The sequence below is a fragment of the Juglans regia genome, chromosome 8 (genome assembly GCF_001411555.2).
Source record: "Juglans regia cultivar Chandler chromosome 8, Walnut 2.0, whole genome shotgun sequence".
Classification (NCBI taxonomy): Eukaryota; Viridiplantae; Streptophyta; class Magnoliopsida; order Fagales; family Juglandaceae; genus Juglans; species Juglans regia.
Genome location: NC_049908.1, coordinates 5,255,183 through 5,279,112, shown reverse-complemented (window position 1 = coordinate 5,279,112; position 23,930 = coordinate 5,255,183). Strand labels below are relative to the sequence as shown.

Here is a 23,930-nt window from a genome sequence, read left to right as displayed (position 1 = left end):
TTTGTAATTTTGACATCTGGTAGTATTGTTTGTAATACTAGGTGTCGGTCTGTAACCACGGTATTCCTCCGCCAAAAGTGAGGGCTATTAATAAAATTTGGGAAGGGGTCACTCATGGACAGGTGACTTCGGCTTTTAAAAAAGTGGGAGTTTCGTCATAACATACATTTTATATTGTATGTGCCGTAGACGACCATATGAGGGAGTGATTGGATGAGTTCCTGCTCTATCACTATGTGAGCCCTAATGGATCGTTAAATAATCTATTCATATGCCATTGAACCTGAAACTATGTCATGAAATGAAAACTTGATGTTGCTACTTTAGCATATTTTCTTAGGGCCATGAATAATATGGTCTCGTAGAACATGTCTAGGAAAACAGTCAAGTCTAATTGAATTGACATGAGTGTCTATGAAAGATTGTTTAGATTCTTACTTGTTATTTTATGTCTCATAGCCTGGGCGATTGTGTCGTTTTAACTCGATATAATTATGAGCATATTATATATGTGAGATCAAGAATTGCTTTGAGTTATAAACTTGTGAAGGATTAAGGACACTTGATCTAGTGAGATCAAATCATCCGGGGCATAGACGAGATATAATGAGTGATGTACTATGTTAGTATGATGGTGACTTAATATAGTACTCCTACCATTTGTCTTCTCGTCAAGTCGCACGCTTCATTTTCTGTATGAGAGATAATTGATTGAGAGAACATAAGGAGATTGTTAATGGACATAGCACCCATAGTGGACTAGTGGGAGATGTTGGTAATGGGTAAATCCCATAACCAAGTAGTGTCCACATGGGTAGGGAAGTTATTTGTTAACTCCCCACTACTATCACAACTCAAGGGAAGTTATTTAGCTTCCACATATTTAGGGAAGTTAATTAACTTCTAGGCATGTCTCTTTTAAGATAAGAGGACGTACATCATTTAATTGTATGTGAAAAACAGTCCTACAAGAAGACAAAAAACTCTCCATCTCTCTCTTCATTTTTTCCTAGAAAAATCATCTAGATCTCTTGATCTTGAAGCGTGAAATTTTCTAAGAGACTCTAGTAGTCTCCTAAACGACGTAGAAGTGCAAACAACAAAGTAACGTAGGCTGTAAGACGAGCAATGATCCAACCTTGTAGAAATTTCGCTACTTAAGATAATTCGATTTAACCTTTATTTAACAGTTTGAGAGAGAGAGAGCGAAAATAAACAGTAAAGGCATTCTTTAGAAGAAGAGGAAAGCAAAGAATTTTCAAAAGCTCTCTCAATCAAAATGAACTAGACGAACACACAAATGCATTTCGATTAAGGGCAGCAAAGATACACATACGAGAATACGATGAAGATTTCAAATAATTTACTATCCTAAATGCTTCTTGACAATTCAGAGTGGTAGTCATAACATGGTGACTTCATAGCATTAAAATGCTGTGATGAGCTGTGTAAATCCCAGTATTAAATATTGTGGGTTCATGTATTGAGTCTATAAGAAAATGGATGGAATATCTGTCTCAGAACTGTAGAACTGTTCCGAATAGAAAATTGTAGAAAAAACTAATCCACCAGAACTCTCAGTATCGAGGAGCAATTGTAGCACTAAGTCGTTGAAATCTCCATGGCAAGATCTACATAGGGGAGGGAGAATCTCATCGAATTAAGCAGCCAAGAAAACCCTGCTACCACCAAGAACATGTAGATACAAAGCAAGACACGTGGTAGCAATAAGAAAAGACTTTGCACCAAAATATCTGATAACTTCCAACCCTCTCTCCACAACCTCCACATGAACTACATCAATAATTTTTTTCAAGCCATCTAATAGCTTCCAAAAAAGAAACTCCGCCACGGATCTCACTGTTTCAAATGTCACCGTCCCAGTCACGTCAAGCACAAACTTCCTATTACTGGGCACTGCCAATATAGATGAAACCTTGCCAACCCACCCAGTATCCTGAGTTCCATAAATCGAATTCCCTACTTTCAGCTGCTTTGAAGATTCTTCTCGATCAAAACGCTCATCTTTGATGGCAGTTGTACTAATGCTCTGATCAACATTTGAGCAAGAAGAATTTGAACCCAAACTTGAACTCGTCAATACTTGGTGAGATGTTCTTACAAGTGTCTCCACCGCACCATTACAAACAGTAACCAGAATATCCCTCACTTTGGCTTGATGCTTGGGATTGGTTAATCCGCTAAACATCTCCTCATACAAGTTAATATCCATTGTTTTGTCTAGATAAACAGAAACTGCCATGCTTACAAAAACTTGAATGCAATTTGCTATGAGTTCTTTGCATTTATCAGAGCAGACCGCATTTAGCCATCTGGGCTCGTCTGATAAACTAGAACCGGGTTGGGACACACTAGGACCATCCATGGGTCCGCCACTGGAGTAAAATCCCAAAACCAGGTTTCTCGCAAAGCTTCCAACAACAACTGAAGCAAAACCGGCCCCAGCCGTAGAGAAAAGCCTCTCCAAAACCCTGTCAGCAAAGCTCGAATTCGCCGAACCTGTATCGGGCTCCCTGTCAGTCATCGCCTCGGACTTGGAACCCCGCAAAATCCCAACCGTGAAAGCCTGCGTAACCCTAACCAACGATTCCGAGAACTCCTCTGACCGCGCGATTTTGGAAACCTGCTTCAGACTATGAGGAATTTGGTCGGAATCGGATTGCAGAAACTTCTTCAAGTCCTTGGAGACGATACCAATTGTCTCTGCCGAATCCGCGAGCATCTCAGCCATGGAAAGTAGGGCTCGAAGGAGCTTAACCAGCCTCTTCCTCTTATTGATCACAGAGGGTAAATGATAGACCTTGTAAACTCCATAACCGGAGACGCCTAAAGCGGCAAGAAGAATAAGCCATTTCTTTCTCCTCTTAGAAAAATCGAAGCCCCTCTTCACCAACCCGAGATCCATAAACGGCAAAGCGACCAATCAAAACCTAGAGCTCATAACAAGGTTGAGATAACCAGAAACTGGGAACCGTAGAGCAAGTGAGAAACATTGGACAGTAAAATCTTACAGGGAATCACATCTCATCCTTACAACTTTATCATCTGATTTTCGAGGATAGAGGAATTTAGATACCTGACGGGTTTCGGTTTACGATGCGCGCAAGACTACAGAGAGGGGTTCGGATGCCAAGGTAAAATGGACAAGCTTATCTAATCTGAATATGTATATCTATATTATTAATATATATTTGTTTGTATGCATCTAAAGAAGATAAAATGGCGGAATCTGTGATTTGATGCTTCAAAACTGGAGAAAAAACGGATACAGTAAATTATCCAAGTCTTTGAAGTTTGAAGCATGCATCATAAATTCACAGAAACAGAATAGCATGCATCTTCGCAAGCTGAAAAGGCCTCATTTATTTAAAATAAGGCTTTGTTGTACATCAGGAGATTCGTGTGACAACAAATACAAGGATATTTTCAATGCTTGCACGGTTATCTAACCGAGTCCTCGCACGTTTGTCTTCAGATAAAACAACAAAAATAATTTGATCATCAATGACAACTTGACAACAGCTTTCTATCTTTGCTGAATCACTAGGACTGCGTTTGTACAATTCTCACACAACCAACCAAACATTCAATCATGTACAAAAAATACTTATGTTGTGACAACTCTTGATTATATACTTGGCCTGAGACAGCTGAGGAATTTTCTTGAAGCCCTTGAGTTTTCGCATGTCATGACTGTCCAGCACCATCTTTTGTCCAATCAGCAGAACTTATATGCACAATCGTGGAGTTTCAAAGATTCCTAATCCTTTGAAACCACGCTCTTTGATTTTATGGGTAGACTGCAATACTCATCATCCTCTAGATCGCTAAAAGATATGTCATCCTCATTCCCCACGCAAATGGCAGCTCCACTAAACCTACCAAATTCAGAATCATCCTCTGGCCAGTCATCCTCATCGTCTTCTAAATTCTGTATCTGTAGTTTGGAGGATGGACCAAACAGTAAATCCTTATTCTCGGTGTTAGTTCCCGGATTCTCTGCAATAACAGACTTATCAACAAATTGCAGCTCGGTGCTTTCGACTGGATGCTTCTCAGTCTCAACATCTGTTGCCACAGAGGAGATAGAAGGTTCAAAATAAAATGTGCCCCATGGTATGGGATCAAAATCTTCCTCCAGTATATTAGCATTGTCTTTTGAATAGGAAGTGCTTCTCGCGGACCAGTCAGTATCCACCTTTGTTTGCTTCTGTAGCTCCTGCATCCACATTGCTCTGGCAGCCACAACCTGCAAGAAATAGGTTAAACCATTGAACCTCAAAAATATTATGCAAATGCCTGTGGAAGCAAACCTTATCACCCAAAGATTGCTACAATAGCATTTCAAATATTAGATATAACATTTCGACAAAACAGCAGGGGAAAAAGGGGAAACCCTTGCAAATTTAAAAATGAAACATGCAAAACACTTATAACAAATCATAGACACTGACCTGCAGAACTATCAACAAAAAACCAACATATTTTTCTTCTAATAAGCAATTCATACTTCAAGCAACTACCTTTGACAGGCAGGAATACTTTAAACATTCATTGAAAAAACTATACACGATAGTACACAAAGCAATTGCCAAGCTGCTGCATGCTTCATGAAATTACAGCATACTCCCCCACCCCCCAAAAAAAAAAATAATAATAATAACTATGTAGAACCAAAGCATGCATGTAAATGGATAGCATTTATGTAGATCAAGAAACTTTTTTATTTTTTTTATTGGCACTAGGTGTCCAGAACAGCGTTCCGACTAATCCCGGGGATGTACAGGCCCTTGGCAAGGAGTTTCCTGCAAGTAGATCTCGATTAATTCAAGGGAAAAATCCACCAGTCCGATGGCCCCTAGAGATTATTGGCACCCAAAGGGATTTGAACCTTAGGCCTATGGGGAGCATACCCCTAAGCCCAAGACCAAGAAAAAATGTAAGATCAGATTATCACACTTGATATCTGAAGTGTGACAATCATGATTGTTTACCAACAATCTTACAAGACCCTTAAAAGAGCTTAGAAAGCAGAGGTTTTATGTGCATGCCCATGAACAGAACATCTGGAAAGGTCAGAACAAATGGGTCTACTGAATCCCATTTAAGTAAAATTACAAACTAAGCATACTCTGGTCTGCTATGCAGTAAAGAATGTAAAATTACTGTTTCATAATAATGTAAAATTATGAAAGAAGCCATCAACTGAGGCCCACCATAAAGTGACTGAAGTGGACAATTTATTACCCCATCTCAAAAAAGTAACAAAATAAAATGAAAAAGATTAGGTATAAATCAATCAACTGATGAGGTGCTCAAAATCATCAACAATGACCCTATAAAAGATATATTTATCTCAAATGCAATATACATATAATATATATATATATATATATAACAACAAGAGCTAGCAACAATTCCAAATCGAACTAGAAACTTATTGGGGACTCAACAACATAATGAATAACTACATTGAAAAAAAAACACTTACCTGGGATGTGGACAAGATATCTGCATCGTGTTTATTGAGTCTAGAGTGAAGAAGCACAAAGTAGACTTTCCAAAAATAACTCTCACTCATATGGCAAGGACAAAGTTCAATTCTCAGGGCAGCTAATCTTGGAGCAAGATCTTGGATGGCCAAAGCATGCTCTTGTTGGGCATCAGACATGTGAAAATCTAAAACAAGAAAAAGAAATATAGAAATAATGTAGGATGAATAATCAAAGCATGCACTTAAACTGCTACCACTAAAGCAACTGAAATAGAGCATAGATGAAGATACTGCCAACAAACTCAGATGTATATGGAAATGCAAAGAGGACAATTTCAATTCAATTTAACACAGTTGTGTAATAAATCATATTGAACCAGTGCAACATGGGCTCAGCAAGTTCTTGTATCGATTAATGAAACTGATGTCCTCTGGGAATTCTAATGTTAAAAATCAAAAGCTGGCCTAGGGAAAAATATCCAGGCATTCACTAAACAATGATATGTACTAAAGCTTACCCTGCAAAAAAATAGGAAGGACCTAAGGTATCAGATAATCCACTGTATCAACATCCAAACCATTCATGGCATATAATTCCTAGAATAAAGGTACCAGCTTTCTCTTCTCCAATTACAGCACAAACTTGAAAAGTGCTGGATCAGATGATAACCAAGCAAAAACATATAGAATGAGCTTTTACCTATGTTAAAGCACTAGTTATACAAAATTAACGTCATCATTTACAATGGCTGAAGTCATAATGCAAAAAGCCAGCCATCTGCTTCATAATTGTGAATGACTAATAATCAAGCTTCTTGGCCACTACAGTTATGTTAAGGCATCCTGCGCACCAGGCCGCAGCTAATCTTAAAGGCCTAATCTCCTCAACACCACCAATGGTAGCACAATGCTGCTTGTTCAACATGAACACCTAAGACTCACAACTACGAATGTAAATTTGTAAAGATTGATATTATACAATTCAAAAAGAGAGCAACTTCCTCTCGAGTGTCAAAGTTCCTAATGTTACGGATTCAATTCAGAAGGAATTGAGTAAGGAGATTACGATTCCAATAATTGTAGAGGATAACCATTTGTTTTGCTTTGCAATAAATATGAACTACAACACAATGAATTATGCATAAATATAGGAAAAGTTTGAGTTGCTGAATCAGCCATTGACTAAACAAAGCCCTAATTTCTATTCGAAGGAGGCCAATGTTCACAATCCAAAAGGGTTTAAGAAAACACATTGACACAAAATGCGAATCGCAGAATACGCACATACCATCCAAGTCCTCCTCCTCATCAATTGGAAAATCCAACCACGTCTCGGGATGCATAGCGATATTCCTAGCGAACGCCAAAACCTCCTCGGTAATCCCAACGGCTCCTTCTAAGCCACGCTCCTTCAGTAGTTCCTCATTTCTCTCGGAGCCAAAGGGGAGAAAGTTCGAGGCCATATTGGAGATCTCCGTGACTCCGCTCCTGAAGCTCCCCTCGATCTCCGCGATATCGTTCCGGATCCTGGAGGCCGCATCATCAGACGGATCATCTTCGCCTCCGGACCCGGACTGATCGGACGGCTCGGATTGGCGGAAATGAGAGGGACTGGAGAGTTGCGATGGAGGGGGAGCGAGAAAGGTGGCCATGCCCCAGATTTGGCGAGTGAGGGTTTGTTTGAGCTCGGAGAGGTCGTCTTTGACGCCTCGAGATTGTGCCTCTTCTGATTGGATGTCATTATCTTCGGGTTCGTATTGATCTTCTTGTCGCTGGCGTGATGGTTTGGTGGATGAAGATGGTGCCGGGTCTGGATCGTCAGCTCTGTAAGGTACGACGTCGTAGTCTTTCCCGTCGCCGTCACCGTCGCTGTTATCTTCGTCGAGACGGAGGGAGTTGGCCAGAGAACGAGCTAACCATGACATTTTCTATTTCTCTATTTTTTATTTTTTATATTTTTGGATTTAATGGGAGAAAGTGCCGGAAAAGTGTGAGGGACGTTAGAAAGGCAATTGCGACGATTCACAGACACTGTCAATTCATTTTATTTTATTATTATAATTTTTTTAAATTTTTATATAAAATATAATAAATAATTTAATTTTTTAAAATATTAATAATATTAAAAAATAATATTTTATTCATCACATCTAAAATTATTTTCTCTCTTTAAATTTAATCTCATCTCATCTAACTATCTAAATAAATCATAATTAAACTAACTTCGCCTCTCAATAATTGAGGGAAAAAAACTGTTGGAACTAAAAAAAGAAAAAGTGTAATTGTTAAGTAACATTCAAATTACAAGACAACAAGATAAGAATGTAAAGTCTTACATATTCCGAAATTCAAATTGAATCGGAATTCAAAAAAGATTTCAAAACCCTGCACAAGCTCTTCATGTCGGCCCAAGATCAAATTCTTTAACGTAGTTCAGTCAGAAGTGACCCATTTTAAGTTCCTTCAAAAGCTGAGCCAAGGGCCCAAGCCCATGAATGCTTGGGCCTATTTCACGTATACGGGCCTGCGGCATTATTTAACGTGTTTTCTTTCACTTTGCAACGAACTTTGAATGACATTTTGTGTCTAATGAGTGGGGGTTGATTCAAAGATACGCATATTTAGCTTTGTCTTGTTTCCTGCTCTTCTTTTCAGGTGGACAAGATTTGAGGTTCCTTTTCCTTTCCACGGTCATGGGGTTGGCCGTGTGCACAGAGTCGTGACGACAAAAGTGGACATTGAGGGCCCTTTGAACACCACAAAAAGTTAAAAACACCAAGATATCCTACCCATATTAATCCTTTTCCTACCAATCAAATTACATCTTTTGCAGTGGCAACAAATCTTAACAATTGGGAAGGGAGAGACATGGTCAACGTTCCATGAGAGTATTTATTTATGAAAAATAAATAAATATCCTATGGAAAACACTTCCTACTCTCGCACCCTATATAAAAAAACTGTAGAATGTAAGAATAAATAGTAACTGATGCATAATAAATATATTTTTTCATTCATCAAAGAGTAGGATGATACCCACAAAATTTATTTAAAAAATCTTCACTTGTGAGAGAGAAATAACGAAAACACGAACTCTTTGGCAGTCCCTTTCGCAGCATGAAAAACTCCTACTGGGCATTTTGCACCCAGCTGAGCCAGCCAATCTGGTGCTCTTACATTCAATTACTTGATTCTTTCAGAATATTTACTGTGCTATAGTATAGATATCTTCTAAGTTTGAATTATTCTTCTGCTTGTGAAAATGGTTCGGGCTGGAGCTCAGATGCATCAAGCCAACCTTTTTTCCTTTTTCATGACGCCGTCTTTCCAAAAACAAATGTTCAGACTAATCAGTGCGTAGGGGTGCTCGTATGTTTTGGAGCAATTACAAAAGCTCATTCATTCGGCTCACTTTTCTCTCCGTTCCTGTATGATAATACGAATAAACGAACTCGACAAATGACAAAAGAGTGTCTTTCTTCTCTTTCCACTTGAATAAACAGAGTGTTGGCACCAGACGAACCAAGGAATAGGAGCCCCCATCACCTCTCGTCTCTCTTTCTCTGTCTCAACTTTTGTCACGTTTCATAAACGAACTGACAGGCAAATAGAGAGACAAATACAGAGTTACACAATAAAAATTAGGATGGGAGTGGATAATTCAAGCCCAAGTTATCTTAGTTCTTTTGCAGTTGTCCAAGCTTGGGGAGACTTAATTAAGCGTAGGAAATATAAATGGGTGTACATGGACTTTGTGTTCAATCCTTGGCAACCTTTACAAACTCTAATACAGTGAGATTCAGTAAGACATCCCCCATCAAACGAGTCCCCTGTAATCCTCAGAAGACGAGAAATTACGTTTTTAAACTCATGCCTGTATTCTCAGTTTTTCACATCCTAGCCCCAACTCAACTCCACATAAAATAGACGCCGCTCTCTCGAGGATTGGAGCAATCAGCAACCATTTAAAGGTCGATACTAGAGTATACAAACAGAAATAGCACAATTTGAATGAATACTTTGGAGCTTATTGGCAATATTCAGTAAAAACTGCCGGTTATAGACAAGGATTTATACCTATGCAATAAACGATGTAGAGCTCAATCCACATTTTATGTTACTTGGATTGGAACAAAACTGATAGACACTAATTTCTTAGTATACACAAGAAAGGAAAGGGTGCCTCAGAAACCCAATGAATCTGAGTATCAAATTCAGCTGCTTCCCCAAGTTCTTTGGTACCTTGGTCCATCAGGCCAAAGGGAAAAAGAATTGAGATGTATATCAACAACTTGTCATTATCCTTTCATTGAATCGTTCTTGTAAGCTTACACTTGGAATTGAAGATATTGGCTGTGTGATTTAGACTACACAATTTCAAGAGCTCAGCGGAATGTTGTTTCATAACTGGATTGCAACCACTCTGAATTACAAGTAGCAGCTCAGCTGCCAAACCTGCCTCCACAGCGAGGCACATTCTTCCGCGGCAGCTTGCGAAACAGCCCACAGGATTGACAGTGCAAACCGAGTGCATCTCTCTGAAACCTTCATCATTTCACACCAAAGGGAAAAAGAATTGAGATGTATATCAACAACTTGTCTAATCCGTTCATTGTATCGTTCTTGTAAGCTTGCACTTGGAGATGAAGATGGTAGCTGTGTAATTTACACTACACAATTTCAAGAGCTCAGCAGAACGTTGCTTCATGGCTGGATTGCAACCACTCTGAATTACAAGTAGCAGCTTAGCCGCCAAACCAGCCTCCACAGCTAGTGAGGCACATTCAACTGGGGAAAGCTTACAAACAGCCCACAAGATTGACAGTGCAAACTGAGTGCAGCTCTCTGAAACCTTCATCATTAATCTCACTACATTGGGTATGGTGTTCCGGCAATCCTTTAAAGCCATTCTTCCTTCCGGAAGAGTGGACAGCACCTCTAGAACATAAAGGGACAATTCCAGACACTCATTATTAAAACTAGGCAGGAGCTCAACCACTTGGGGAACTGCCCCAATGCTCACAACAGAGACCCTAACTGATTCATAGGAACAAACCGACTTGAGCAAACTGAGACCGGCGAAGACTCCGTTTGGGTGTCTTTTGTCCTTCACCAACCTCAACAAACCGACCAGAAGACTCAAGCTTGAGATTATCTCTGACCCAAAATCCTTCCCGGTCATCAACGTCTCGATCAACTTCGTGCAATTGATCTTTGTTTCAATGGATCCCTCATTCAGCATATCCACCATTAACGATACCTTCGCGGGTTGCATCAAATTGGCCTTCGACTGCGAGTCGAGATCTAAGTTCACGAGAATCCCAATTACCTCTGACCCAACTGCATGCGAAGTGAAATGGCCCAACAGAGAAGAAACCAAAGATATACCGTTGTTGTCCGCCACAGTCTTCTTCGCCGAATCATGAGCGACCACGACCTGCCTCAGGTCTTTAAGAGCTTGAACTCTAGCTTGGCCCTTAACCTTCTTCAAAGTCTCCAAAAGCTCCAAAGCCCTGCCTTGCACATCTTCCGACCTCTTCTTCATCGCCAAATACTTCTGGGAAAACCAACTGTAAATCAGCTGGTGCAGAGTCGTATTCGGCGTGACCGAACCCTCCCACAGCTCCTGCATCGTGGTGGGGCAAGTGCAGTGGCCCAAAGAGAACCATCTGAGAATGTTGGATCTCTCGTAGGTCTGGCCCGTGCAAAGGGTCACGGGGTCTTGCATCGGCTCCAAAGAGATCGGGCAGATAAACACCGAGGGCACATCTATGGCTTCGAGCTCCGCAATCATCTTCTTCAAATCAAGTTTCTCGGCGACACCGCCACCGAAGAACGCGCCGTCTCCGCCCAAAATGCCATCTTTCACCGCGGTCTTCAGATCTAACACTTGCCCACCACCGTCAGCATCGAACTTCCCGTCTCCCCCATCCCTTCTCCGACTAGACGGCTGGTACATCGGCATTTTTTCGAACACCCTCTACGCAAATGCTCAAATAAAATTTGACACAGAATTACAGATTATCGACAAGAAATAGGAGACAGAGAGACCCTTAAAATTCTAAGAGACCCATCACATACAAAGGAAAAGAAGCGTGTGGGAAAGAGAAAGGAGGAGAGTTGCGTTCTCTCTCTCTCTCACTTTGCCTTTCACTCCCTTACGATATCTCACTCATCGACAATCCACGAGCGCAACAATGCCCGTCAAAGGGGACATCTTTTCTCCACCCTTGGCTTTCTTTTCTCTTTTTTCTCTCTTTACCTGATCTCTCTCTTTCTTTCCCCGGTCAAAAGGGCCACATTCCTCTTCAATACCATCATCCTCATCATCAACAAGGAAATGATGGAGTTGTAATCTTCTTCCCTAATACCAAAGCTCACTTGCTCTTCAAGCTCAAAGAAAAGTGTGAAATCATCAGCCCCAGATCAGTGAGAAAATAAAAACACCATTAAAAAGTGATAAAAAAAAGTGCATCAAATCCACTCATACAATAACAGTATCCACACCTCGGATTACCAATTTGTACAAAACAAAAATAGGACTGATATTCAATGCCCTAGAAATTGTGTTGGGAGGATAAACATTTGATGAAAAGTATATTCTTTTGCTTTTTTGTTTATTCTTTTTCTGGGAGTTGTGGCCACTTGGGGGGTTAATCTAGAGGAGCTGAAGGCGCAGCCCGACTTGGCTGTGACTGTGAGACGGTCAAAGGCTCAAAAGGATAAATTGATGTTCCCCATTCGGCAGTCAAACAAACTACAGAATACGATCCACAAGGCATATTATTTTATATAAGTTAATTACTTAATAATTTTTCTTATCCCTTTTTTTTCAATTTTTTTTTTAATAAAAATTTTCTTTCTGAAACTTGGTCCGGATGTTCTTTCAAAGTACATGCAAGCTCAATTTTTTTTTTTTTTAAAAAAAATGAATATATATTTTTAAAACAAAATTAGCAATTCTCATCCCTCGTGATAAAGAATAACCGTAAGTAATTATGTTTAAATTATTATTATTATTATAAATGGAAATTAGAATGAGGTTTATTTTTTATTGATTTGATTATATAAAATTAAATTATCTCATAATTTCATCACATCTCATTTCATTCAATTATTATAATTTTTTTAAACTCACATATAAAATATAATAATTAATTAATTTTTTAAAATTTTAAAATTTTAAAACAAAAATAATATTAAAATTTAACTTTTAATAATATTTTATTTAATTTTTAATAAAATATTTACTTTCATCTTATCTAAATTACGTAACGAGTGGAAAAAAAATAAAAAAAAAATAAAATCCGATTCCACATTGGTTTTTTGTTGTTTTAATGGGCGTACGATTTCCACGCATTGGAATAGACTTCTGGGACGACTCAACAGATGTTGCGTTTAATGAATCTTTTAGACCATATTAGTAGGGTCATACACTTAAAGCCTTATCTGGGGACAAGTTCTTTTGTGCAACCCTCTTCAAATTTACATCCATTAAATATCAAGGAAAATACTAGATTTTGGTAAATAAAAAATAATTGAATAAAAAATTCTAAAACCTTTATAATTTCGAAAAAGAAAATAAATTTTCAAATCTATATTTAAAATATGTTAACTTTTTACTCGAATTTTATATGAAGTGAGAATTTCATAATCTATATAATCTTATGTGATAAATATGTTAAAAGAACCGGAAAAAAAAATTACCTTGGAATGATGAAATAGACACACTTTCCGAGGTCCCAGCTGCTTTTATAATACGACCAGAAAAAAGGGGCAAAAAAAAATTCCATACTATTGCAATATTTATAACTACAGAAAATAAAGTGCTTAATTTGAATAAACCGGGTAGTCCAAGGCGTAGAAAGGAAGACAGATCAAAAGTGAGGAAAACGCACGGCACCCACTACCACGTGCAAGTGTCTGTCATTGGCCCCTTAAAGCAAGCAATGACTCAATTCCTTCAAATATTTTATATAATTTCAAGATATATATATATAATAATAATACATAAACCTTATATTATTTATTAATAATATAAAGTATATGGATTTTACAAATTATTTTGAAATATAAATTTATAGATATTCTCGTCCCAATATACAGCTCACACTGATTGGTCTAACCAGATAGGATCTTCTTTATTTCACATGAAATATAAAATATTTAAGTTATTTTTAATATAAAGTATTTTCAAAATATTCATATCTTATGCTAAATATTAATAAATATTTTGCAGAACAGTATTCTAGATTTTACGATGGGTACACGCAAGTCAAACATCAGCATTCCAGCAAATCTGGTCAAATGATGCGCTGGCACTTTACGAAAGGAAAGCTCTGAGTAGGCCCACCACACGGGCTTCCGGTCATTACACTTCCTTTTTATGTACATTGTACAATATTCGCCTGTAGCTTTGGAAATTTCTGGAATAAAATATTCGTAATTGAATTGTTGGAAATTAGTTTGCAACTTCCTCTCAAACAGTGGCAATTAAATCCATAATTGGGACAACAGAGTACGACGGGTTACGATTATAATTATTGTTGCGCAGTATTAAAGCCCTAAAAGCCCATGAGGTTCATAAAACCCATTGGGCCCCCACGTGATGAAAAATGGGCCGGAGTCCAATAACTACACATTCTAAGCAACGACCCCACGCGAAATATCCTTCCAACGCGTCTAGAGAGATATGAGAGCATTCCGGATGGATTATGTAAAATAGCCCAAGATATCCATCCAACGGATAATTTTATAACTGATTTCCAATTCATTACATGTATAAATTTTTAATTTATTTCTCTCTCTTCTTTTTAGCTTTTTATTCACTGTCGAAAAGCCACTTTATTTCGTTTCAACCTTGTAAGTTTATTCCACGCCCTCTTCCCTTCCTCACAAGACTGGTTATGCTGCTCGTCGATCTTCTACGGTCACGATTTGCGAAGGGCTTCAAATCTACAACATAGTTCAAGCATCCCGTTATGTGCCTGAGGTAAAGTTTCTAAAAAAATTCTCCCCGTAGCTCCTTATTTTTTGAGTGGGTTTTGGGTTATGCTTCAACCTCTTCTTTCTTAATATCTTGATAATACTTTTTAATAATTATCGAAAATGAATATTTTTGTAATATATTTTGAAAATATTTTTATTATATAATCTTTTATTTTTATTTTTTAAATTAATTTATATTTTGGTCTAACTTATAAATTTAGATTAATTTAAAATAAAACATCATTATATGACATTGTATATAAGGAGATATTGTAAATATCAAAAGATAGGAGGATATCATTAGTAGTTAGAGAAGATATTTGAAATGAATAAAAAATATAATATTTAAATGATATAAAGAAAAAATAGATATGTTAATGTATAGTACACTATAAACAGTCCCTCTTTGAAACAAAGTTTCTGTTCTTACGCTTTTAACGGCAACAAATAATATGCAGACACGTCAGCAATCCACATACAAATCACATGAGCTGCATCACATGGTAGTAAAATCAAATCTATAGAAATCGTGTGAAAATTTTCTTCTGAAAACACAAACCTAATCCACTACCCACATTGCCTCACCTCTCAATCTCCACATCGCCACACCTTTTCAGACTGCCGCACCTCTCCAACCCGTTGCCCCCTTTAGCTCGTAGCACGAATACCATCCATAATCAGTGCACTGCTACCCTCCAGACAACCCACATATAGCATTAATTTGCATCATAGACAATAAAGTTTTTTCATAGGAATTTGCATCAAACAAGAAATTTGCAGTTAACATTAATTTAAAGTTTAGAGGAATTTAAGCGACAAAGGAAGAAGCGACGAAGGCAATACTAGAGATTAAAGGTAAAACGAAGGCGACCGTAGTACGCAATCCACTCATTCCATGAGAATCGATTATGGAGAGCAAGTATTCTACAGAGAGAGAGAGAGAGAGAGAGAGAAGGTATGGGAGATCAAAGCTCGTGGTTTCCAGAGAGAGAGAGAGAGAGAGAGAAGGTATGGGAGATCAAAGCTCGTGGTTTCCAGAGAGAGAGAGAGAGAGAGAGAGAGAGAGAGGGGGGGGCTTGATGGGAGGGAGGGAGGGGCAACCCATCTTAGGGCATTATTTGGGAGAAATCGGTTAAACCAGCTGAAATTAAGGCCTCGTTTGTTTTGAGAAAACACCTCATCTCATCTAATCATTACAACATTTTTAAATTTCAATACAAAATAAAATAAACAATTAAATTTTTTCAAATCTAAAAAAAAAATATTAAAAAATATATTCTAACAATATTTTATTCAATTTTTTAACTTTAATCTCAACTCATCTCATCTCATACAAATGAGCCCTAATCTACTATAAGAGTTAGTATGTAAAGTTAAAAAAATAAATAAATAAATTTTGATGATGTATTTTAAATGATATGATGAATAAGCCATTGAGAATGTTCTTGAGAAAACAATTATAGAAACGAGCATATAAAAGGGGCAACCCATTTTAGGTATAAATATTTTTAGAGAGTACATCTTGGCAACCTTTTTTTATACATATGACTATCATAGGTAAAAAATTAAAAAAATTTATATATTTGGCTTATAAATTCAATTCCTGCATTGTAACACCTCGTCTAATTAATCATTAGGATTAATCTTTAAACGCCCTTAGATTAAGCTTATGATTTTGGGCTTTAAATATTTTTTATTTTTATTTTTATTTTTATTACTATTACTATAATATTATTTTGTTTGTTTATTTTATTTATTTATTTCTATGGAGATAGTTAGATTTATTTAGACCATGACACTTAGTGTTATTAATTATTAAGTCTGAAGGATTAGAGAAGCAAGCCCATTAGAAATCCTATTAAGGTCTCTAGAACTCTAGGACATTTATGGGCTAAGCCTTAAAAGCCTTAAACCAAGCCTCATAGAAGTACAAGTTTTGGTAGGATAACCTTGGCCCAAGTATGAGGAAGGCATAAGGCATTTTGGGCCAAGCATGGTATAGGTTTGATTCATGGCTCAATTATGCCAAGATAAGCCTTGCAAGCCCTATCTTTGTGGATCTTGAGGCATCTCTTAATCCCTCAAAATCTAGAAACAAGGCCTCTCATCCACTCAAACTAAAAGCCAATTGACCATTAACCCACACTCATGGCCCTTTTAAGTCCCCCAAGGCCCAAAATTTTGTTTTGCTTCCATTCACTCTTTAATTTGAAGCCCAATACATCATACAATGAGTTTCCTCAAGCCCATGTCATATCCTAAGTATCCAAATTAAGTTTTGAAATTGGCTTAAGACCATTAATCAACTTAGGGTAGGTTTGGGGGGTGGGATGAGACACAAAATTCTCATCTCATCTCATCATTACACCTTTTTCAAATCTCCATACAAAATATAATAAATAATTTAACTTTTTCAAATCTCAATACAATAATAATACTAAAACATAATATTTTAAATACTAAAACAAAACACAAAATTCTCATCTCATCCCCCAAACCTACCCTTACTTATGATTAGTGATCTTTAAATTATGTTTTAGAATTTGATTTTCTTTCTTAATCTTTTTAGCATTTTTTATCTGAAATTTTCTTGTTTCATCATTCAATTGCATCATTCTTAGATCATATTAAGACCCTAGATAAACCTTCTCACATGTCATTGGAAGAAATGACAAATCAAAACCCCAAACTATACCAATCGGCACACATGTGTGCCCTTTGCGTGTAATAGACTGTTTTGTCCTTAAATTCAATCTTTTTGTGCATTTTTCTCAAGCGTACTATAGTCTTTAAAAACCTCATATGATCCCCTTTAGACCCAGACCAAGCCTTGGACTAATTTGGTTTTTAAAACAAAGAAACCAAACCAAAACACCAAAATTGATTTCACCTTGGGCATTAGTTGGATGGGAACCCAGTTGGTTGAGTTTCAACCCCCATTCTGCCCATGGCTGAGCCACCACCCCACGCCACCTCCATCAACACCTAATCCCCAAGAAGCCCTCATGGTTATCATGAGCTTTCGACCAATTTTTCCCACCCAAAGAAAGCACCAAACCACCTTCATTTCAACATTTGAGCTGCCACTTCATGATCACTTGGCATCCAACCAAGAACCATTTCCTCACCTGGAAAGCCTTCCAGGAATGGCTTATGACCTGCACAAAGCAGCCATGGAGAAAAGACAAGAGGGTGAGTCAAATCCATAATCAAAACCGCCCAAGAAACCACCTTTGAACCCGTCAGCTTCATGCTTGATTTTTGTTTTGTTTTTCTTCTCTTCCTTCTGCACCATGACCTAACCAACACCCTTAAGATCAATGTAGCACCTGAACTGATGAAGTCATGGTGATTTAGGGCACTATTCACTCTGCACAAGTGAAAAAATATGATGAAATGCAAGTAGAAATTTCAGTTTCTTACACCACTGCCCATATCACCCAATCCCTATAGGCTTAAGCCAATGTCTCCTTCTCCTTGGCTGCCTAGCTGCCTATAAAAAGCCCATCCACCCGCTCATTTCTTACACACCTCTTCTCCAAGCTCCTCTTGAGTTGTTAAGAGATCTTCTTCCCTTAGAGTACAAAAGAATAGAAACCGAGTGAGTGTTCTTGAAAGTTTTTGTGTTGGGAGCTGTAGAGGGCCATCAAATTTGTAATTTATCTTGTCCTATATCTTAGTTTACATTTCAAGTTGTGATTTTAAGTGTTGGAGTAATTTTTGGATGAATTTAGAAAAGGTTACCATGCTTAATTCAAAACCGGGTTCATTAAGAATGATTTTTTAAATGTTTAAATTGTTTTAAGTGAAAATTTTAGCTATGGCATGTCTTAGCATATTTTGATATGATTTATTAATGTCTTAGAATGATCATAGAAGGTTTTATTTTTTATTAGAATCATGTCATGATAGGTTTTAATTATATCTTGTGTTGATCATCAAAACATGCATGTGTTTTAAGTAAGTTTGTGATTAAGGCATGAAGTTTGATTTATTCTACCTAGGCTTGATGATTAGGACCCGTTTGTTTTCAGAGATGAGATGAGATGAGATGAGATTAAAGTTAAAAAGTTGAACAAAGTATTGTTAGAATATATTTTTTAATATTATTTATGTTATGGGATTTGAAAAAGTTGAATTTTTTATTTTATTTTGTATTGGAAGTTGGAAAAGTTGCAATGATTAGATGAGATGATATGAGATATTTTCTGAAAACAAACAAGGCCTAAACATTTAGAAAACCTTCTGATTGGAATAAGAATGAAAATACATGTTTTAGGTGAGTTTTGAAAGCATGTCTTTGTAATTTATACTAAGAGCATCAAGCTTGATTAATGGAGGATTAATGAAGATTAAGGATTTTAACCATGATTAAGTATTGGGATGAACTTGTTCACCCAATAATTGTCCTTTATCATATCTTTAAGGACTATAATGATTATTCGTGACTAAAAAAAATTTGCATAAACATGCATTCATAGGGATCGATAGTTGAAATCACTAAAGCATCAACTAGAGTGCATGCTATGGGTTGGGAATGTTTGAGCTAATTATATTTTGAATTTTACAATTATAAAGGTATAGATGGTTTTAGAATATCAAAAATATGAGATCCATGAAATTTGGTTAAATTTGAAATTTGTTTGCAAATAGTGACAAATTTAGAGCCTTAGTGGCAATTTTTTAGAGTTTAGGAGTATTTTTGTAACTACCAATTTTTGAAGCGTTTGATTATGAATATCTTCCATAGTGGTATAAATCCTAACTTAGTATGAATTTGATTTCATCCATTACGACTTTTCAAACTCAAAAAGTTTGTAATTTGGCCTCTAACTTACACATTGATAAGTCATTTATGATTTATTGATAAATGTCACATTCATGTTATAATTGTCATTTTGAGCATAAAATATTATTTTATATGATACATTGAGTGCATACTTACATGACATGTGATATTTTCACCATTTTAGCATATTGCATCTATAAATATCATTTTCACATGAAAACTTGCTATATATGCACATGTCATGAAATACATTTTTCAACATATCATGAAAAATAATTTTTGTCACAACTCCAAAGGCTAGAATGAGAAATTATCCTATTGGAATTCTTTTGTCCACTCTAGAGTGTTTAAGAATGGAGTGGAACCTCTGGGTTGACGAATAACAGTCAACATGTTTCGAATGGGTTTATTTTAAAGAACGCAGGAGCGAAGTCAAATGTTATGAAACCTAAGGCTGGTGGGTATACATGTTATGATGTTATGTTACGTAACCAATGCATTGAGAATAAGTCTGCAGACAACATAGTTTCAACGTGAGTTGTACTGCGGTCACTAGCAGGTATTCACAGTGCATATGAGAAACTATGACAATACTACACGTTATGATGTTACGATTAAGTATGAATTGCTAATAATAATGAAACGTTATGATTATTTTTTCCAGTAAAGTGAAAAATATTCTATGTACGAAAATATGTGTATCAGTTTTTCTGAAAATATTGAAGAATCTGGATGGGTGACACTGATGTTCTGCATTACATACATTTCATATTTATCATTCATCATACATAATTTATCTTTGTGCACATTGATTGTTTAATTTGCTGAGATTTCAACTAAACCTCACCCCTAGACCTACTGTCATTTCACTCGAAATTATAGAAGTTGTGTTAGGACTCGAGGAGTATGGATTGGATGGAAGAGTAGATCCAACTGATTGAGGAGGAGCCAGACCTCGAGAAAAGACTGGACCTTATCCTAATATTTATAGCACTAGCCCTTCCCGCTCTAGAACACATGAAGCAGTTGATCTAGCTTTAGAGACTTTTTATGATGATTGGATGTATTAAGATTATGCTACTATATGATTTGAAATCATGATGGTTATTAATGAATTGGGATGTTTTTAGTTATTCTGGCATAAATTTTATTTTCACTCTTAATCCGCTACGAATATTGCATTCTGCTAGTTGCACTTATAGGATGTATTGCATGTTAAATGTTGTGTACGGGGATATGTAACATTATGTTATATGTCCCAACACTCTAAGTCTTCATTCTATTCTAAGCAGAGGTTGAGGGCGTCACATGCATGGAATCAATAGTTGGCTTAAGGGGAGGGGTGGGGGGATACCCCTTGTCCAAGGACGCTTATAGTTCTCCTTAAGCCTCATTCTCTTGTGTCATCTACTAATGTTTATGTTCTTCATCATCTTCATATTCCTCAAACCATCATCATGATAAAGAGACCCTTCCTTGTTCGTTGGTTTTCCCCTAACAATGGCACCTCTCAAAGTAATTATGGGTCTACTAGTTATGGGGGAGTTTTTCAATCCCATGTTTACTCTTTTGTTGTTGGTTTTTCTTGCTAACTTGGGATGGGTACTAATAATTTGACCAAGTTAAATGCTTTAAAGATTGAACTTAATTTGTTCTATCAATTGAGTGTTCCTAACCTTCTTGTGGAAACATATTATCTTCTTGTGGTGAATTGGTTTAATAATAGTTCTCACCCCTACTAGTATTACTCATGTTTATAGAGAAGAGAACACTTTGGCAGATAGTCTTGCAAATTTTGGAGCTATGGGCAGCACTGCAGTTTCTCTTTCATTTTTAAACTTCCCAAGAATATGTTTGGCCTTTTTACTTTAAATCATGCAGGTATCCCCACTTCCGTCATTAGGTTGTTCTTCATGGTTTTCTTTATATTTCAATATTTTTTCTTTCCTATCAATATTTTATTTTCACAAGATCATGGTTTTGGGATTTCTATCTATTACCCCCTTATTATTTTGGTATTCTCCCGTCACAAGTGAGAGTCTAGTAATAAATATGGAGTTGTCCTCTTCTTTAACACACACACACACACACACACATATATATACACGGAAACGGTCTCAGGTGCGTTAGCCTTAGGATGCACTTGACATAATGATTTAAATAAAAAAAAATAAAAAAGTCAGTTGTTTATTTGTCTGGAAAAGAAATACAAAATTAAAGAAAGACAAAAAATCAAAATTAATAAAAAAATCTAAACTTCAGCAAAGTATGAGCATTGGTCTGCATCCATATTGGATTATCTATTTACTCTCTATATAATAATAAAATATTATTAATTTTTATTTTAAAAAATTGAAAGAAAAATAAATGAAAATGAATACACTGTCAGAACAAAAATTACTTGAAAAAGATACGTCAATTCATGTGCGCCGCGGGGCGCCGGGACTATTAATGGTCTTTTGGTAAAACATGATATTTCGTTAAATTCTACAAGGGAGTTACATGTCAAATAGTTAAGGGTCTTAAGGACTTTTTGGTAAAATATGACTTAACATACTTAACGGAAAAACAACAAAAGTTATTATTCACAGTTAGATAGCCACTTATTATAATAGAATAGATATATATACACACACATATACACTCCCTTTATTGTACATCGTTAAACTGTGCAAGAGTCATACTGACCAATGATACAAATTAGATAATTTTGCGAATGGATAATGTTGTTTGAATCGATAGATGACCGATGGTTGACCGATTTTTGTTTTTGTTTAAATTTTTTTCTTAGTGATTAAATAAGTGAATATTATTGAGTTTATATATTTTTTGTTAAAAAATATTTAAATATGTTAAAAAAATAAAAGAAGAAAAGCAAAAAAAAAATAATAATTCTACTATGTACAGTCGTGGGTAGGAGTCGTCATGCAATTGTATGACCTGAGAAAACATGACGTCAGCATCAATATGAAAAAAAAAAACAATGAGAAGAAGAAGCATACTCGGCCTCGTTTGTTTTTGAAGATGAGATTAAAGTTAAAAAGTTAAATAAAATATTGTTAGAGTATATTTTTTAATATTATTTTTGTTTTGGGATTTAAAAAAGTTAAATTGTTTATTTTATTTTGTATTGGAAGTTAGGAAAGTTGTAATGATTAGATGAGATGAGATGTTTTCCCAAAACAAACGAACGGCAAATCCGATTCCCGTTCTCCTAAATCCAAACTTTCTTCCAGTTCAGTTCGCAAACCACTTTCTTCCACTTCCAATTCGCTTATTACTTAATCTTCAAATCTCTCCCAGTTCACAAAACCGATTTCAATTCTTCCAAACCCAATTTGTAACTTTCTCTCAAATTTCATTTCGCAAATTGCCAAATACCTCGAACAATTTGCAAACCCATATACTTCTTCTAGTTTTAGTTCTAGAGCCAACTGATACATTCCAGATTTTGTGGATGGCTGAAGATAAACCACCACTGTGTAATGTTATGAAATCTAACATCTGATTTAATCCATAAAAAATTAGCTAAACAGATTATAAATATGGGTATGAATTGAAAAATACAAAAAAAATATTTATAAGAAAAAAATTGTTTCTTTTGCTAGGAACGCAATTGCAGATTTCATAAATAAAATCTTCAAAAGCCATCAAAGTCAAACTTTGACAAACACAAAAGAACACACTTGTGGGGTTGGTGTAGAGTGGGCTGAGCAGGTTGGGAAGGTTGAGAAAGCTAAGAAGGAGAGGGAGTTCCAACTCAGTGGCACTGTTGATGACGATCCTCAACGGGTTAGTGGGGTTCAACCGACCCTTGGCGAGTGAAAATCTCAATATTATTGCTCCCACCTAATCTGAGATGAAGAGGGAGAAAGAGAGGTTGAAGAAGAAGGGGGGAGGGGCTCTGGTTATGAAATGTTGTCGTTTTATTAAAATGGCGTGGGCTACGATTGCACCACGATTGCACATGGCACTTGTCTTTAGCTTTTTTCAAAAACAATTAAAATTCTGAAACGCACTTATCAATTGGATTATCTGTAGGTACATCGATCCCTGTAGCATCATCATTTGCGAATTCTTGCACACACGCTGATGTATCAGTGCTGAGTGGCATTGTCATATCAACCAAACCAAATTTGTGATCTTCAACCTTGGAATTCACTTTTCATCTACTCACATTTCACTTTCGAGCAATGTTACAGACAGTCGTAAAATGTGTAAATATCGCATAATTATTTTGAAAAATAATAGAGTACATTGTACACTATTAAAAATATATATAGCTCTCTCTACTTTGAAAAAAATAAATATATACGGGACTCACATAAAAAAAAATTTAATTTTTAATAGTAGACTTCACTTTTTTTCAAAGCGATTGCACGGCACTTACACACTCCACAACTACAAGTAGCGTTAATCATTGAATATACTCTTCATGAAAAATTATTGTTCTGTCTCGCATGCCCCTAACTGACTGACCTTCTTTTAACTTGTTTATCAATTAGAGTCCATAGCCACGTAAAGGATAATCATGTTTGCCCTTCGATTTCTGAAGTATGTTAAAATGACAATCTTAAATATTCATTTTTTATTTTTTTGGATAAATTCATGAGAGTTGATCGAGTAATCAACAACGAA

The 23,930-nt window shown here is 36.3% G+C and overlaps 3 protein-coding genes across 3 annotated transcripts; all 3 read right to left on the bottom strand.

Moving 5' to 3' along the window:
* Positions 1-1,260: 1,260 nt before the first annotated feature.
* Positions 1,261-3,228, bottom strand: LOC109019708 (protein PHLOEM PROTEIN 2-LIKE A10-like). The gene has a single exon (XM_019002057.2). The coding sequence runs from the start codon at positions 2,924-2,926 to the stop codon at positions 1,661-1,663; it is 1,266 nt and encodes a 421-aa protein (XP_018857602.2). The 5' UTR covers positions 2,927-3,228; the 3' UTR covers positions 1,261-1,660.
* A 106-nt stretch (positions 3,229-3,334) lies between these two features.
* On the bottom strand, positions 3,335-7,485 carry LOC109001115. The gene is made up of 3 exons (XM_018978256.2): positions 6,804-7,485; positions 5,513-5,700; positions 3,335-4,270 (listed from the first exon to the last, which is right to left on the bottom strand). The coding sequence occupies exons 1-3, from the start codon at positions 7,438-7,440 to the stop codon at positions 3,782-3,784; spliced, it is 1,314 nt and encodes a 437-aa protein (XP_018833801.1). The 5' UTR covers positions 7,441-7,485; the 3' UTR covers positions 3,335-3,781.
* A 2,310-nt stretch (positions 7,486-9,795) lies between these two features.
* On the bottom strand, positions 9,796-12,149 carry LOC109001114 (U-box domain-containing protein 30-like). Its single transcript, XM_018978255.2, has one exon. It carries the CDS (start codon positions 11,478-11,480, stop codon positions 10,125-10,127), a length of 1,356 nt encoding a protein of 451 aa, XP_018833800.1. The 5' UTR covers positions 11,481-12,149; the 3' UTR covers positions 9,796-10,124.
* Between the last annotated feature and the right edge of the window lie 11,781 nt (positions 12,150-23,930).